At 37.0% G+C, this 17528-nt stretch overlaps 1 protein-coding gene across 8 annotated transcripts in view; it reads left to right on the top strand.

Moving 5' to 3' along the window:
- The window catches only part of LOC139122893 (PH and SEC7 domain-containing protein 1-like), a 65849-nt gene extending 48757 nt beyond the window's left edge, over nucleotides 1-17092 (top strand). For 6 of the 8 annotated variants that reach the window (XM_070688736.1, XM_070688742.1, XM_070688737.1 and 3 more), the window contains exons 5-13: nucleotides 235-487; nucleotides 1123-1368; nucleotides 2170-2251; nucleotides 3374-3444; nucleotides 5850-6001; nucleotides 6587-6731; nucleotides 7550-7693; nucleotides 13223-13386; nucleotides 16796-17092. In XM_070688736.1, coding sequence (XP_070544837.1) covers nucleotides 235-487; nucleotides 1123-1368; nucleotides 2170-2251; nucleotides 3374-3444; nucleotides 5850-6001; nucleotides 6587-6731; nucleotides 7550-7693; nucleotides 13223-13386; nucleotides 16796-16847 — 1309 coding nt within the window. In that variant the 3' untranslated portion in view covers nucleotides 16848-17092. Of the gene's footprint in view, nucleotides 1-234; nucleotides 488-1122; nucleotides 1369-2169; nucleotides 2252-3373; nucleotides 3445-5849; nucleotides 6002-6586; nucleotides 6732-7549; nucleotides 7694-10672; nucleotides 10742-13222; nucleotides 13387-16795 lie in introns of those variants that run through there. The other 2 variants (XR_011549547.1, XM_070688743.1) reach the window with 2 other exon arrangements.
- The last annotated feature ends 436 nt before the right edge of the window (nucleotides 17093-17528 follow it).

The following is a 17528-nucleotide window of genomic DNA, read 5'->3' as shown; positions in this document are numbered from 1 at the left end:
TCTTACACCAAGCGCTTTAAAATGACCCCCAACAAGTGGTAGATCAAAAAAGAATATTGTAAAAGTTTGAGAGTCCGAATATCTGTCATTCTACTTTAATTAAAAAATGGGAAGAAGAAAAAAGTATCAATACTTGTTTCGCAGAATGGTGGAAATATCAAAACTGTATAGCCACTGCCCCTGTATGATCGTACAACCATATTGCAAGTAAATATTTGCTTTCCTTCTCATCAGAAATGATTTTAGTCAAGCAGTGGCTGAGGAATACTTGAAATTCTTCGATTTCACGGGAGACAGTCTAGACGAGGCATTGAGAACATTCCTCCGAGCGTTTTCCTTGACGGGAGAGACGCAAGAGAGAGAACGCATCCTGATGCATTTTTCTCAGCGTTTCCAAGAGAACAATCCCCATGACTACGCATCAGAAGAAGCGGTGTATACGCTGACGTGTGCAATGATGCTCCTCAATACTGATTTACATGGACAGGTAGGCAACCCATCAGCAGTCTTCTCTCAAATTAGACAAAAAATTGAACCAATAACACACCAAGTATTATTTCGATATGACACTTCTGAATACTGATTTACATGAAGCAACCAATCAGCGACTCTCTTAACCCTTTTACCACCGTGGTTTGGTCCAAACCCATTGTTATCAATGGTGATTGCGGACCTGTTTACATGGGATTGGGGTGACCTGATCGACTCAGATAATTGAACTAATCAATAACATGGCATGTTGTGATGGAAAATTTGGGGAAATATTGTAAGCTACATGTTAAAGATGCATTCACCGGGGAGAGTAAATAACATGATGTGGTGTAAGGTGTAGTTTGTTAAAATGAGTGATCAAAGAATTATTTGAAAGTGATAGTGGCAGGTTTTTGGTTGTAATGTGTCACTGGCTTTTGCTGTTGATGCAGTTTTTTAATTTTTTAATTTTTGTACCTGATTACGTGTATTTTGGGCACTCCTCAATGATTGTCGTACAAGAACCATGAACACACGACCTTTGAACTTTCCTCTATTCTGATTCTTGATTTAATTTTTCTTCATCAAAGATACATGCGCAAACAAACATCACTGACCCTTCGAGAGCTTCCGCAATATTCTTTCCCGCAGAACATCGGCAGAAAAATGACACTGCCGGAATTTTACCGCAATCTAGAAGGCCTTAACGATGGAGACAACTTCTCAAAAGATTTACTCAAGGTGATCTACCACGCTATCAAAACAAACCCAATCGAATGGGCTGTGGACAGCGATGAGGATGACTACGATCACCAACAAAGTAAGCCTGCAGCCCCCATCCGGGGCAATGGTACAATCCCTCCAGCAGCAACTCTCGGTGGCAATCCATTTGTTGAGGTGAGTGGGACAAACCATTGAACAGGGATGTATAGAGTATCTCCTGATGGTGTGTCGAGGAATAAGTTACAATATCCATTTTGACATTTTATGGAACAGTGTTTTTCTCTGTGTAAATTGTGATAACTTGAAACTTTCACCCAAGTCAAACATTTTGGTTGAAGTTGTACATGCACTTCATGTATGATTCTAAGAAAGTCAGATGCATGTGTAGCTATAAAATTTTTGTTGCTAGCTACCACCTAGTGTGAGACATTTTGAAGTCTTCAGTCACTTGCTCTGGAATTTATATGCAGCTTTTACAGTCGGCATTGATAACACATGTATCAAATTGTCTGTCATATGACAATAAAATTTTCCTAAAGTTGCAAGTTGTAAGATTTGTGGATGTGGCTTTTAATCCAGGTGCAACTTCAAAAAAAGAAATTTAAGATACTGGTATCTTCTAGGGCAGTGTAGATATTTGGATTATTTGCATCATCAAAAAAAAAGATGCATAAAGCCCAGGTTATCGCTGAATTACTACTGGGAGTTCTGTTTGTGTACATGTCAAACTATTGCTATCTAATTTTCAGAATGTGAGGATGGTCTTGCTCAAAAAATAATTATGGTGGACTATTATTTTTAAGCAGCACGGCACCAAAAATATCTGAAATTTAGAGAAATTAACTCACTCGAAAGAGCGTTCTGCCTATCTGAGTTGGGCAAAAATGTAAAATGAGGCAGGGGATTTTCCTTCGTAGGATCTTGTATTGCATGAAATATTTATGTGGTTACCATGGTGACATTTTCTTCTCTCAGGCCCAGATTGATCCAAACGCAACGGTTTACATGAAAGGTTACATCATGAGAAAATCCACCAAGGAAGCCAATGGAAAGAAGAGTAAGTGTCACTTGATCATATCAAAAACACCCCTTCACTACTATGGTTTGACCTAGAGTTACCCATAGTTATCAATAGTGAGTGCGGACCTGTTTACGGGGAATTAGGGGTGCATAGGTCAAGGATGTTAAAACACTAAGAATACCCTGCTGAGTTTATAATGAAATGGTGAATCTATTTACAATCCTGAATCTATTTAAAATCCCATAATGAGAACTGAGAAAGTAGCAATTAGTTTTCTTAAACCAGCAACACGATTGGCATTGGTGTTTTGCAGCTTAATTGTTGCAACTGGGTTTCTTTACACAAACATTGTTCTCATATGCCTCCGACATCTACTCTAACATTTTCACTCAAATCTCATGAAAATTCTATCCAACACAATCAATTCACAACATTTTGTGACTGCAATGTTTAGAAAGTGCTAAAGTCAGGTCAATTTCAAGAAAATGTTGCCAAATGGTAACTCAAAGAATCATGATATTCTTATCTAAGCCTCTCAAAGTGTAGGACTAACTTCTCTATTTCTTCTCTCATTCATTCCCTCTTTCTTTTAGCAGGTAATGTCCACTTTGCCCTCTCCGTGTTAGACGTACTTCTTGCAAAAGTTTTCTTTGCTAGGAAATGAAGCACATGAATTTTGTTTTACAATGCCATAATTTTTGTCCTGTCTCCTTTTTTGTATGTTTGTCCACTGTATGCATAATGCCTGTATAATGTTTTATTTTTCTTTCAGCAAAACTCATACACCAGTTTGTTAAAGCCGGCAATTTTTAACTAAATTGTACCATTTAGATTTTATGATTTAGCAAGGGACAAACCCGCCCTGGTCCCACTTTGTTAATTTTTGACTTTATTTTCTTGCATCAAAGTTATAACAATAACATATTTTATTATAATAATTGTTAAACAAATGTCATTGTATATTTCCATCATTGGGTCAAAGGTCATTTTTTTTTCTTATCATTTGGAGATCGATACTGTAATGGCCATATTTGGAGATGTTAATGATGTTGATGATGAGGTTGCTAAGCAATATTGTTTTAGTCTCAAATTGTTGCATCTTTGTACATGATGAGGATCCATAGTCCATTCACATCGGTTTTTCCTTTTCCTATTCAGCTCCTAGAGGGAAACGAGGCTGGAAGATGTACTATGCCACATTGAGGGGGCTATTCATGTATTTCCACAAGGTAAAGAATGATAGAATGGTCTCAGTTGACCTTTTATTTGACCCCTGTGTGACCTTGCATCCTTATATATTTATATTCATGTATCCATATTTGATTGGAAACCCTTTAATGTTTTTTTGTGTTCACTAAATTGTGAAATGAATTGTCAATGTAACTTTCTACAGCAAATATTTTGCAATTTTCGCCCAGCAAAATAATGAAATTTCAATAGCACAGTTCACTCAATAGGATGAAAGACTACATAAGGGCTTCAAAAAGGGTCCATTGCATGGTTGTATACTTTGAATACATGTAGCTGTGTTTTCAAATTTTATTTCTGAAAATTCAAATGATCTCTCGATATTCTAATTCTATCATTTTGGTAATATGGACCTAGTGGCATGGAGTGAAAAATACTCATCTGTTTAATAGAGAGTAAAAAAGTTGCAAAATTCAAATGCTTCCATAACTCTTCAGATTTGACTCAGTTAGTTTAAAGCGCAGTGGTCGTCGCGCTACGCGTGCGTGATTTTTTTGTTGATAAACATAAATTTTTGTAAACATAATCTTCTCAACTTCAATAGGAGTGAGATGGGAGCAGTCCCCCACTTTGTTAAGGCCTTTGTAAGACTCAACATCATGCAATAGTAAAATATTAAGATCGGAAACGAACTTCAGTGGTGTATTTCTATCTATAAACTCATGTAGAGCTACGAACATTGGGACACTACACTCAGCACATTATGTTGCTGAGTTTACTGCACGCAGACACAGTGAACAAAAAGCTTTGATCGCGCGCGATCACGCTGGTTGTACACGATGCTATGTACAGTACAGTGAAAATACATAACTAAAATGATCAACATTGCCTATATATGTAGACCAGCAACAAGCACAATGCCTAACACAAAAATTACACTCGGCAAGCCAGAGCAGGACACGGGAGATGTTGTTGGGAGACGGTCACCGCGTTGACGTACACGGATATAGAGAATCCGGTCCCACAACGTACCGGCCCGCTACGACTTGGCCCACAACCAACTGTTGATCACCATGTCTTACTTCTCCTAGTATTAGGTGGTAAGAAATAGTAAAATGACAGGAAACAATAGACAAAACTAGCGGGTTTTCGCGGCATTTGGCAGGAAAATTGCACGGCTACACCGTGCATAGACGTATCGAGAGATCCTGTGCCCCGGTCCTCTGCACGGTCATGGCAGTGATCCAACCGCTAGCTGGTGTAGGCCTACCGGTGCTGGGCAAACTTCGTTGTTGTACCTCCTGATTGCCGGGTAGGTCTGAATCCTCTTTCAAGTGAGATAACCCCGACATAACAAGAAGACCTATGAAAGGTCCTTCGCTTGACTTGATACCTGTACTCGGAATTCTCGTTTGCACCCCCAAACGGGTAAACTTTGTAGTTGAGTTGGATTCTCCACAGCCGAGTGTAGCGGGCCATATACCCGGTTTGACACGCACGTTCATACAGACCACGGAACGGAACAGATGCAGAGATGCTTCTTGCTGCAGCGGGCATTGCTCTGCGAGCTGTAGATTTCTGTAGTTTGGGTTGTTGTCTTTGTACTCCTGTCGGGCCTCTTGAAATGAAAGCTCTCGTCTTTGCTAGCGATGTCGAAAACTGCGTACATCTAGCTCTATGGCTCGAGCGATAACAGTAGCCGAGCCCCATTCAACTGATTCAAGAAAATCATGAGCAAATGTGATCTCAATCCAGCGTGCAATTATTGTTCAATATTCAGCAGATATTTAACTTAGATTAATTGACCTTTCATTGCGTGTTACATTTGGTTAGTTGGTATGCTTGTGACAGATCAGCCGCCATTTTAACAAGCGGCAATATCGCAAACATTACAATCAACCCGTAACATGTGCGGCGTTCTTGGATTTGTTTACAACAGAGGGGGACCCCCTCAGGAGGATGCGCAGCGCGACGACCACTGCGCTAGTTTAATTATGTGTGTCAGAACACTGTTTTATTGCCTGAGAATATTCAATCAGAATCTAGATATTCCCTGTCCATTACAGAGGTACGCTATCTATCATCCATATTTTAAGATGTCCAGGACCAAACCTACTGCCATGCAGAAACAAATATAACTGAAATACAGAACTAGGTTTACCGTATTCTTTTGTTTGACTTATATCTCGTCTTTTTTCACTTTGCATATTTTAGCAGATTTCCTATAGCAATAGCAAATTGGTTATTTTATTTTCCGAGGGTGGCAAGATATGCAAACAGCGCCCTCCCTTGACCACATCGGCCTGGGAAGTAGTATAATAGTATTGTATCACTGTCATTGTCTTTTCTAAGTTACTCTTTTGTCAGTTTCATCCTCATTTGTAATAAATTGTACCATAAGCTGTTTTTCACTGTTTTTATGGTATTTTGGTTTTTTCCATTGTAGTCTGAAATTGCATGTCAGCACCGGTTTGAAACCATGTGTGACATGATTTGCATACATCACTCACTGGCAACCAGAGCAACTGACTACACAAAGAAACAATTTGTACTTCGCCTGAAGACAGCTGATTGGAGCGAATTCCTCATGCAGTGCGGGTAAGTTCCAAATATCACACACATCATCACTAGAACATGTAACATTTTTCACCCATTTTAGTGTTGTTGAGTTCAAAGTTTGTTGCCAGGTACATTGAGGTTCATTCTTCAGTGATAATAGCCAACAGCGCATCAACAATATTTATACACTTTGCATACATGAATATTAATAAGTCAAGGTTTGACCATTAGATGCAATCTCAACACCCCTGTCTATAGTATCTGCTGTAAAATAAATTCTCAAAATTCACTTTTGGTGAATATTACATGTAACAACGGCTGATAACAGCAGTTGCATGAATCTTTCATTGTTAATACATATATAGCCAATAACAGCAGCCCTACTGTAAACTTTAGCCAATGACAGCAGCTGTACCAAACTTTAGCCAATGACAGCATCTGTACCAAATTTTAGCCAATAACAGCATCTGTAATGTAAACTTTAGCCAATGACAGCAGCTGTACCAAACTTTAGCCAATGACAGCAGCTGTACCATAATGAATCACACAACTGACAAGTTGAAGAAGTTTTGATTCCATACCCTGTGATGGAGCTTTCAACAATTGTTTTATCTCTGCTCACAGGGACACTGCAGAACTTCAAGAGTGGATGCAAGCACTGAACGTTGCAGCAGCCACTTTGTCAGCGCCACCACTGGCCGCTCCGTGTGGATCCCAGAGACGATTCATCCGACCCTTACTACCATCAACTCAAACAAGATTTAATAAGGTAAAAAAATATGAGGCAGACAAACCTTGTCCCAAAGTGACCCAGAATCTAATCATAATAAGTGTCCAAATTGTCTGTACACGTAACTCAACTGACAAATCCGTGGAAATAAGGATAAAAGCAAACCATAGGACAAATGGATATGGAATGGAGTTTTATGTCCTCAAGATTTGCAGCTATGATTCCTTTTATAAATAATGTTTTTCCTCAATATTCATTCAGAGAACATACACATCATACAGTTTTACTGTGTGCAGGGTTCGTACGGTCCTGGAAAACCCTGGAATTTTATTTTAGCCCTGGAAAACCCTGGAAACCCTGGAAAAATGTGATTTAGCCCTGGAAAACCCTGGAAAATGAAGATACTTGAGACTGATGTAGTTGAACTTAACAAATCTGATAATAAATATTCCAAGAAAGCTGAATCTACAGGGAAATGCCTCTTGTCGCAAAGTTAAATAGTCTTAGGAGTGCAAATTCTAAGACTGCAAAAGAGAAAAACAAACTGAAATACAATCAGTAGCTATACAGTTAGAAGAAAAAGCTCAGGAATTAAAGCAGTAGATAGGTACGGTGTGTCGATAGAAGTCGAGTATAAATTTGTTTTCATGATCAAGAGCCCTGGAAAATTACTTGATTTTAGTTGAAATAGCCCTGGAAAACTGGTCAAAAAACCTGGAAAGCCCTGGAATTTTATTTGTCCCAAGGTGTACGAACCCTGTGAGTGGTAGGATAAAGTTAGAAAGTAATCTTTGCAGTCATGTGCATGCAAGAGTTTAAACTGCCTGTAACATCCACACTTTTCTTAAACTTCACAGAAAGAACAGCTGGCCCAGCACGAAGACAAGGTACAGGAGTTAGAGGCCGACTTGGAAGACCATCAAAGCCATCCACCAGAACGGGGAGCCAAAGCCTTTGTCATTCAGTATTGGAAAGAAAAGCTAGAATATTTACAGTATGAGGTAAGTCATCAAAAAAAATCAAGACGATGTACAAGAGTGTTATTTTCTCATTCACCGTAGAGTTGTATTGTACACCCATCCCTGTCACCAACTCAAATAATTGTCTTGGTGCGCAGTTTTGCTTTCAGATATTCATTTCAGTGACATCTTGGTGATTTTTAGGTGGCCACCATAACTGACATACTTCTTCAAAGGGATCGTTGTTTGGCTACTGAAAATTTTGTTGCTTGCTGTAGGATGCAACCATTTTATAAGAGTCAGTTGTCCGGCAGGTACTCTGCCAGGAAGATAAACAGTAATGACAGTGTTTGTGTACAACAAAAATATTCCTCAGAACATAGACCTAATGACATTAACCCATCCATGGATATAACATGCATTCCCATCTTCGATACTTGCCCATACGGTTTAGCAGTGTGAGTCTTTACTCAAACCCACTTGCTATGGATGGTCAACCAGTGCAGTCCCAAAACTGCACAAGTGTAGCTCATACAGGTTATTGCTTTTTTAACCCTTTCATTACCATGCTTTAGCCCAAAACTATTGTTATCAATGTTTAAGGTGGACCTCTTTACAGAGAATTAGGGATGAACAGTGAAACTTATAAGCACCGAACCTTTATGAATGTTAATATATCAGTTTTCATGAGGATGAAATATTATCAAATATATTTTTTTAAAACAACCCAGAAAGATCTTTGCTTGGTTCTTTGAGATACTGAGCATATACAGTTCTCTAGCTATGTAGTTATGCAACAGAGAGCACTGTTACATGAGCTGTCCATGATGTCTCACAACTTTAAGCTTAATTTTAAGTTCATTCATGAGGGCACTGTTACATGGGTGATCCATGCTAACTTTCTCAAAACTTCAAGACACTAAGCTCAATTTTAAGTTCATTCCCGGACCCAAATAAATTGAGTCACCCCTCATAAAACATGCTGTCATGTAATAATTAGCACAAATTTGAGCATGCCTGCAAATGGCAAATGCACATGGCTATCCTTTTTCAAATGGTGCTGTATGTGTGCGTATTGCCATGGAATTGTGAACACACAGATGTTTACTAGTAATGGTTACTACATGTGTTATATAAAGAAATTCAAAAAAGTAGAGAGAGCAAAGGTTATGAGTGAGAATTTTAATCAGAGGTCATTAATCAGCAGATAATTATGTACATATGATGTTCATGCGCAACATTTCATTCCATGTATCTCAACTTAAGTTATCATTATGTAATAACCTGGGAGTTGTATCATATAGACTTGTGCTAACCAATTATAAACAACAATTTTAGAGATTTTAATATAACTTGAATTTAGTTTAATATGCATCAACTTAAATAGATTGAAATAACTAGTAATGATTGAGACTATTTGCAGTAACTTTCCATTGACACTGAACAATAGCGGTGCAATACCCCTGTTAATCTTTGTCATGTGGCCCAATTAATCCCCCAGTTTTCCATGTGGGAGTCTGGCCCATTACACAGAATAGCAGAGTGAATGTTTTGCATTCAATGTGGTTCATTGTGATAGGCAACATATTACCCATTTCATACTGGCTGTAACCTTTTGGTTTCTATGTTAGAACTCCATTTTAGCCTATCATAGTAAGTACGGTAAGTTTCTCTGTAATGTATATGATCACGGAAACTGACAACTTCCAAGAAAGTTTCCTATTGTTCTTGCTATTTTATAGCGCCCTCTATTGTCATGTATTCCTGAGACAAATCAACAACTCCATAACTATAAAACGTTTTAATAGAGAATTTTTGTGAAGACGGTTTAAAATCGAAAGCAACTTATTATTATTATTATTATTATTATTATTATTATTTATTTCAGGCCTAAACCCATACAGTAAAATGTACAAAAATACATCAAATCTATGAAATAAAGCTAGAATAAACTTTTTTTTTATTTTTTTTTTTTTTTTATTTTGTAAAATGCTTACTAAAATGTGTAACCACAGAATGTCTTTCAAACATTGGCGACGAACGTACAGCTTCGATTTTAGCAACTAAAGTTTCAACTTTGCAAGTTGTATGTGGCTACTGCGAGCAAGTACACGAAAACTGAACAATCTGCCAACTCCATCACCAACGATTGAAATTGTTACATTCTCAGAGACACTATTACTTAATAACTGGAATCAAAAACATCTTTTCGAAGATTGGATGGTTTTCTTTTTTGTAAGCAAAATGCAAAATGATACAGCCAACAGGACTTCAGTACTCATCTGTGGTCAGCAGCGGAGGGTTTGTAAAAAGTAAAAAAATCCAAAACCTTACAGTTCCAGTTCATATGACTCAGCTATCATCAACATGGAATTCATCGACATATTCATAATAAATGAACATTTCAAGATTCAGTAAACTTGACATTGAGACACTCTTGACATCATTCACTGAATTGAAGTGCTGTAACATCCTCATTCAAAACTTGAAATCTTAATCTTAATCTTAATCTTAATCATATCTGATAAAGCAATTTAAAATGTGCACAGACGTAGAAAAAAAATCATCACACTCTTGGTTTGTGAAGTAAAAAGTTGTAATTCAAAGTTATATAAATTCTGCACTGCATTGTGTTAACCCAATATGAATAAAAGCATTAAAGGTGCACTGCTCCCTTGAAGTATAATATCGCACTTAAAAATCTTCCTCACTACGTGCCCAGAATATTTGCTTCCTTTCTCACCACGGCAACCGAAAAAATAAATGTAAAGGACTAACCAAAATTTAATCAATGTATAGCCGTCAGCTGTCTTCTTTTTGTAGTTGTAACAATTATTCCCTCTGATGTCTTCCCAATGCATAAAATCACTCACCAGATCCCCTCACTCCAGTCCTTCCCCGAACCCAACATTTTACAAAATAACCATGATACCACTTTTCCATTGACCATTCCTTTGCATGTTGCATGTTATCTAACTGAGGTTTCTTTTTTTTTCTCCAATTTTATTTTGACGGACGCAGATTGCCAAGTACAAATTCTACTCTTACCTTCTGCACTACTACACTCAGAAATGAAGATAACACTGAAACGTAATCACCTTTGAATTTCTTGTTTGGGTTTTTTCCCACCTAATGTGTTGAGGTTTTCAAAGCTGACCTTTGAACTTTAACCCATGACCTTCACTCCAACATGCAGTTGTGTGTAAGCATCACTTATTTTGCTCAATTGCAAAAATGGAACCCTGCGTTATAGCAGAGGATTCTAACTTAAGGGTTGCACAATATACACAGCTACATCAATTACTTTTGAAGTCAGGGTCAAGGTGTTCTCTATTATTGAAAGAAAAATTGCTAGACATACTAACTTTTGAACATTACTTTGAACATTATCATTTCAGCTCATAACATAACATAACATAACATACACAATATAACATAACATAACACATTTCTTAATGTGCCATGTGTCATTAACTTGTATCAGAGTGAAAACTAATGTTCTTTACTTTGATTTAAGATTGCTGTTACCTCTTTGATGGCATCTCATAATAAAGAGCTCCGATCAGAAATGCAGTGTGTAGTTCATACTGTGTGAAAATGTTTACATTCTAACATACTAATATTGCCACTAGAGGGCGTCATTTGTGTCGCCTGCTCACATTCGACAAACTTGCTCTTCCCTTGTAGTGCAGCCCTGCCTGCATTTCAAATATTTATGAACAAAGTGGGCGTATTTTAGTCGTCAAGCTGTGAGATTTTTGGCTCTGCCAAATAGAAAAAACTCTGTCATTGGTCACTTCTGCATCACATGACATGATGTACCTAGAAGTACCTGTAAGGTCAGCATTTCCCTGCCATCTTGATTCTGGCAGTGTCACAGGATTTTAAAATGAAAGACAAGATTTTATGCACAAAGCACACTAACCATTGCAAGTATCTGTGCAAATAACTCTTTCCTTTATCTAGAACTAACATCATCAAAGAAATATGAACACGTTTGCATTCTGTTTTTGAATGTACTGCTTTTTAACTTGCAACATATCTTTCCTAAGAGTGTATTAAAAAAAGTGTGAACGATGGAAATATCTTGAATTGAATAATAGGACAGAAAATTCACAAAATTACTGAAAAAATTTTGTGAGACAATGATTCGACTATATTCTGTGTGCTTAGTAATGAAATAGTCATATTTTAACGTCACTAAACAACATCATGGCCATCATTAGGGAATACAAAAGTATAGTCCCATAGATAATGAATTTCACTTTGAAACTTTAACTCTTCTCAAAATACATGTAAGGTAATTCATGATTTGTATTCTGAATCATAGTAATAATTGTAATCCTTACAGTGGTTCATTGGTAAGAAAGGTAATGTGAAATTCCGATGTAATGCTTTGTTTGTCGATATGCTCACACTGTCTCCACAAAGGGACTGTCCTACAGTCAAAACTCACTGTACAAATTCTGCAACAGTGACTGCCTTCACAAGAATGATTTGGCCCAAGTTCTGCAAAACTCTCAATCAAACTTGGTGCAGGAAAGGTCTCTAATTTTCTTCAAAACATTACTTTAGCCCAAGTCTCATCTCATACCTGCATTTGGTGCCAAAAGATTCAACATGAACCAGAGAAATAAGCGAGAATACGTAAATGACATGACATTACATGTAACTACTAATTCTACCGAGAAATAATCAAAAAGGGATTGAAAGAAATCATGTTTTGACAATCAGTTTCAGAATTTCTGCAAATTCCATACAGTTTACCCTGAGATGAGGACGTTTTACAATGTTGGCTCATCAAGTCTGTTGAACTAACAATGGGAACATTAACCCTTTGAGCACCAAAGTCAAGTTTTGTTCCCTTTATAAAATGTACCCTAGTCATTTTTTTTTCAGATTTATGCAAAAATTTTGATAAAAAGCTATAGCAATGAAATGTGATGTCCGTTTGGTGCAAAATCATCGAAACAATTTCAGAAAAATTCATAAATTTGCAAAATGCTTCATTAAATTTTGGCAGGAAAACCTTCAGCACTCAAAGGGTGAAAGTGCTCTACAATTAAAATTGTTCACTGCAGTTGAGGGCGTGTTACCCAACTCAAAAATTTCATGAGCATAGCTTCTTCTGAAGGCAATACTGTTGCAGAACATGATCCAACAAATTCCTCTTCAAATTTTATAAGTATATGATAGTGGGATGGTGCTGAGTGACATCTTGAAGGAGAGTGTTGACAACATGTTTGAAATATTAATCACTCAGCCAACAGCTGAATATAATGGGGAGTGAAATCTGCTCTACTGTGTCAAGCAGCTTCTTAAATCACTTGCATTTGATACCCCTACAGTGATAGCACATTTCATCAAATGAGATTTAAAACCCTGATGAGCAAAGGTTGTATCAGTGTGAGAATAAAGAATAACAAATGCCAAAAGTCATGTGGTTCCTTAATAATCACATCACATGGAAACACAAATTACAGTATAAGATGGTCTGAGATGTCAGAAGCATTCATCCCACGTAAATCATAAATGTAAATTCACCCAATCATTTTCGTGTCTTCATTTCAGGTATCGAGATACAAAACATACGTGTATTTACTGGAATCCTCAGCCAGTCCTCCTCTTGATCGCCACGTGACCCAGGTCAACGTTCAAAGGTCAAATACCTCAGTTGGAACTCACAGCGATATCCCTGAGCGATCCGCACCCGTGCAAAGGAGTCTATCTGACAGGTACAGTTACAGGCAAGCTATTTATAACAGCAGACCTGTCTGACTTTGAATGCTGCCCACCCCTGCATTTGCAAATAGATGTGTCTGTGATAATAGGAGGGGCACTGTAACCACGTGTTTATAGGGGTTACCAGGTTGCTCCAGGATGTGTAAAAGCATGACCGAAGATCCGACAGTGTAACTTTGAAATGTTAGTAATGTTTTAACATGTATGATAAAGTTTTTTCTTACAAAATACAGAATTGAATTATTTCTGATGTCACTGCCATATTTGTTATGTACAGTTTCCAACTAGAATTCATCTCAAGTGAACTTGACTTGTTTCAATTAATATTGTATATTTCAATATTTTTGTTTCTGTACAGAAAATTTTATGAATGCAACAAACGTGTACATTGCAATAAGAGAAAAAGAGTATATGCCTCTCAAAATAAAGCATGCTGTTTACTGACCCACTTCCTTGTCGCCATGGTAATTTTGTAAAGGTAGATTGCGCTTCAGGGATTTTTTCCAGAAAAAAAACCAAAAGTTTTTACCATCTTGATGCTGTATAGAGTCATTTTGATAACCAGGGAAACAGGAAAAATGTTCTCTGTCTTGTTTCTATGGATATTTCTAGTTACCAATAGTTTTGAAACACAACACAGCAGCCATTTTTTAAATGTGAATTTCAAATATTACGTAATGTTTGAAAAAAGTGGTTGCATGAGTTACGAGTGGTTCTGTAAGTTAAAAAAGCATTTGACATTGAGTCCTCAATTTTATTCTCTTGGAAGATTTGGAGTTTTGTTGCAAAGTCTGCGCAAATGTGTTAAGACTTTCATTTTAGAGGCGCAGTTTACCTTATTGGCCTATCTTGGTGTAGTTTTTGTACCCTTCACAGCATTCTCTGGGAGCGACAGTTTGCGGTCAGTTTATCAAATCTGATGATCGGCAGTTGAACTTCAAGTTTGTTTGAAAATGGCAGACATACATCACACTTCTACAATCAAGGAAAGACTTTCAATCTGAAAGCTAATCACTGAATTTTTTCTCACTCCAAAATGAAATAAAACCTTGACAATGCCAAACAGTGTCAAGATTTGGTGTCACCTATGAAAGAGTTGTGATATCTTAGTATTGTCGTGAAAGAAACAAAAACTCAAAAGCTCTCAGCATATGTGCTAGATCACTGTGTACGGGATCAAAAAGCGACTTGGAAAATGTCTCACTCACAGAATGTTGTAGGGTGACCTCACCAAAGGTGAGCTGTATTCAGCTGTCTGTCTGTGCATTTACTGTAAGTGTAGTAAAAATGAGAAACCTCTTTTCCAGATAAAGCATGTAGCTCACTGAATGACAATATTTTCTGTGAAATTTTTGCAAAGCGTATAAATCACCACTGCGCTGTTAAATCTCATGTACTTTGCTGTAATATACATGTATTTTCCATGCCACGTTATTTTCATCAACAGTGTTTTTTTCCTTCGCTGTATATTGCTAATTTAGTCGTAAAAGTTGTCTTTGCAGCCTCAGATAACAAATGACAACAATACCTTGATTCCACTAACTTGCGTGTGTCAACTCTCTCCTGCGTAACTGTAAGTTGCTGTAAATTTTGTAATATTCTCATCACACCAAAGTCTCTCGAGACTCTTGTGTGAACAAAATTCTGTATTTTGAAGAATATCAGTCCTCTTGGTAAAGTTTTGAGAAATCGGAAATGATTGTTGAATCCAAAGATACATCTACCTTAGGGGAACCATTTTAAATTCATTTTAGGGTATTTGAGTATTTTTAGGTGCCGTGTTTGATAGTTAAAGAGAAAGAGAAATTTTCCAGATTACCCTCCTGAATAGTAAAAGAATCACAGTCCAAAATTATTGGGACTTTACCTTGTAATCCCAGGATTGATTATCCATACCCCTTTCATCATGGAATTTTGGTATAATCCCATTGTATTCGATGGTGTAGATGAATCTATTCGTAGATAATTAGGGGTTGAAGAGTCTTTGCTTACTGGAATTAATATTGCAGCTTAACAACACCATGAAGCAGTTGCCATCTAGTCAATACACACAATGAACACGTAGCATTGTCATTTCACTGGGTAAAGGAATTACATGGTAGTTTGTTTAAATGTTTTTAATCAAATTTTTCATTTCATTTGGGCAGTAAAAGCCAGCATAGTGCAAATTTTCAACAAGTCATGAAATTATGCTGTGTGCCATATAGCTTCGTTTAAAATTTGGTTTCTGATATTGTTATATCTGTGATATTTGGGTTTTTGTACAAATGACCTGCAACACAACAGTGGTGAGATCCAGTGATAGGTTTACGGTAGTTCAATTTACTGGCACCCGACTGATAACCCAAAACTTTCTCATGTATCCATCTGGTCTTCAGTGTAGCAGTGACCCTGGTGAGAGAGGGTGTATGTCTGCTCTTCAGAAAAGCTATAAATAGCCCGCTCTAAAGAGAACCTTGATAGAACAGTGCCCTCTAAAGTCTTCAAGTGCCATCTTAAATAGCGCCCTCTAAAGTCATCTTAAAATGAATTCTACAAGAAAATACGAGAATCAGTATAAGCACAGTTTATGGAATGGGAAACCTTTATCAGTGGATCTTACTCAGAAAAATATGAGGGGATAACTTTTAAGAGATATATGACCCAATTATTCAATTAGGAATAATCAAATTACCCTTCAAATATTGCTTTATTGTATCTCATTTTATTTACAACGAAAATTTCCTTTTTAATGGAAAACTCACTCAAAAGTTGTTATTCTTTGTGTTATTTATAGGAAAGAATAGCAAAATTATTTAAGTATAGGGGAACCCACGCAGAGCAGTAGAAACTGCAAAATTATTGTGTTAGATGTTGCAAATTTTTAATATTAGCAGCTTATGTGTTAAGGCATATTCTATTTAATTTTTTGTTTGATATTGACCATGTATCAAACACACGTAAGTTATAATTATTAATTTTCTCACATTATTGACAGAGATATGGGAGTGGTATTTTGGCTGTCAACGCAGTATAGTACACTTCACTGTTAAAGATAGCCTGCTTGATATACAATGCTTAGGCAATATAGTCTGCTTGATAGATAATGCAATGCTTCAACAGCGTACAATGGTTTTGCCATTTTGCCTTTTGAAATCCACGTAAATTCTGCTCCTGTTTGGATTTCTCACACCAGTAGTAACCACCGTGCAATTTTTAGTCCTATTGAACTGTCTTCAAAGTAACGTTTCTGTTCTGCCATTTCCCCCTTCTCACCAAGCCACCGGTCAAATTTGCACGCATCATCATTTTCCCGATGCAGCAAAACTAACAAAAAAGAGTTTGAAACACCGAGCATTCATCGTATGAAATTCACTGTGAACTGATCATATATCTCTGGGAATATTTCATTCAATACTATAGGGATGGGGAAATACGTGATGCCACAGCACCAACCCAGAGTCAGCCATCGTAAAGGTTCTTGACAGGTCAAGGACTGTGTTAGGTCAGACCAAAAGGTCATGTCAAAGTTCAAAGGTCAGATTTTTGTATCTTCTATTATTTGTGAAATACGCATACTATGTATCATTATTTACATGACCATTAAACTGTTAACAGATGTTTGTGGGGATAAATTTTGATGTATTTATTTCTTTTTGACTACCTGCATGATAACCCCTCATGGTAACGAAATAAAGATAAGGTATTTGAAAATGGAAATGAGCAGGACTCAGAGAGTATTTTTCACATGATGCATAATCACTGTGTAGATGACTTGGATGTTTGAAATTTGCTTGAAATTGTGAAAAAAACTTACTTGAGGTGGCAACAATTATTGTTGATTTCCGGCTTCATCAAGAGGGGTAGCCTCCATGGAAACTCCCTTCACAGCAGGACTCATGTACACTGTATATGTATATCAATTGTGGTTTAGGCTTTACAGGACTTTTTGAAAATGCGCTCGCTCTGATACTTAAACTCTGATATGTGAGCATGGTGAGTAGGAATTTGTACAATTGACACACAGTGTACTTAGGGCCTGCTTTGAAGAAGATGTTTGATGAATGCCAGTCATGGACAAATTAAAAGAAACTGATGATTGGTAGAATTTCAAGTAAACTTTCAGCAATTTTATGGAAATTTTGAAAACATCAAA

This window comes from Ptychodera flava, chromosome 22 (assembly GCF_041260155.1).
Source record: "Ptychodera flava strain L36383 chromosome 22, AS_Pfla_20210202, whole genome shotgun sequence".
In the NCBI taxonomy this organism is placed as follows: domain Eukaryota; kingdom Metazoa; phylum Hemichordata; class Enteropneusta; family Ptychoderidae; genus Ptychodera; species Ptychodera flava.
This window is presented reverse-complemented; position numbering and strand designations above follow the sequence as displayed.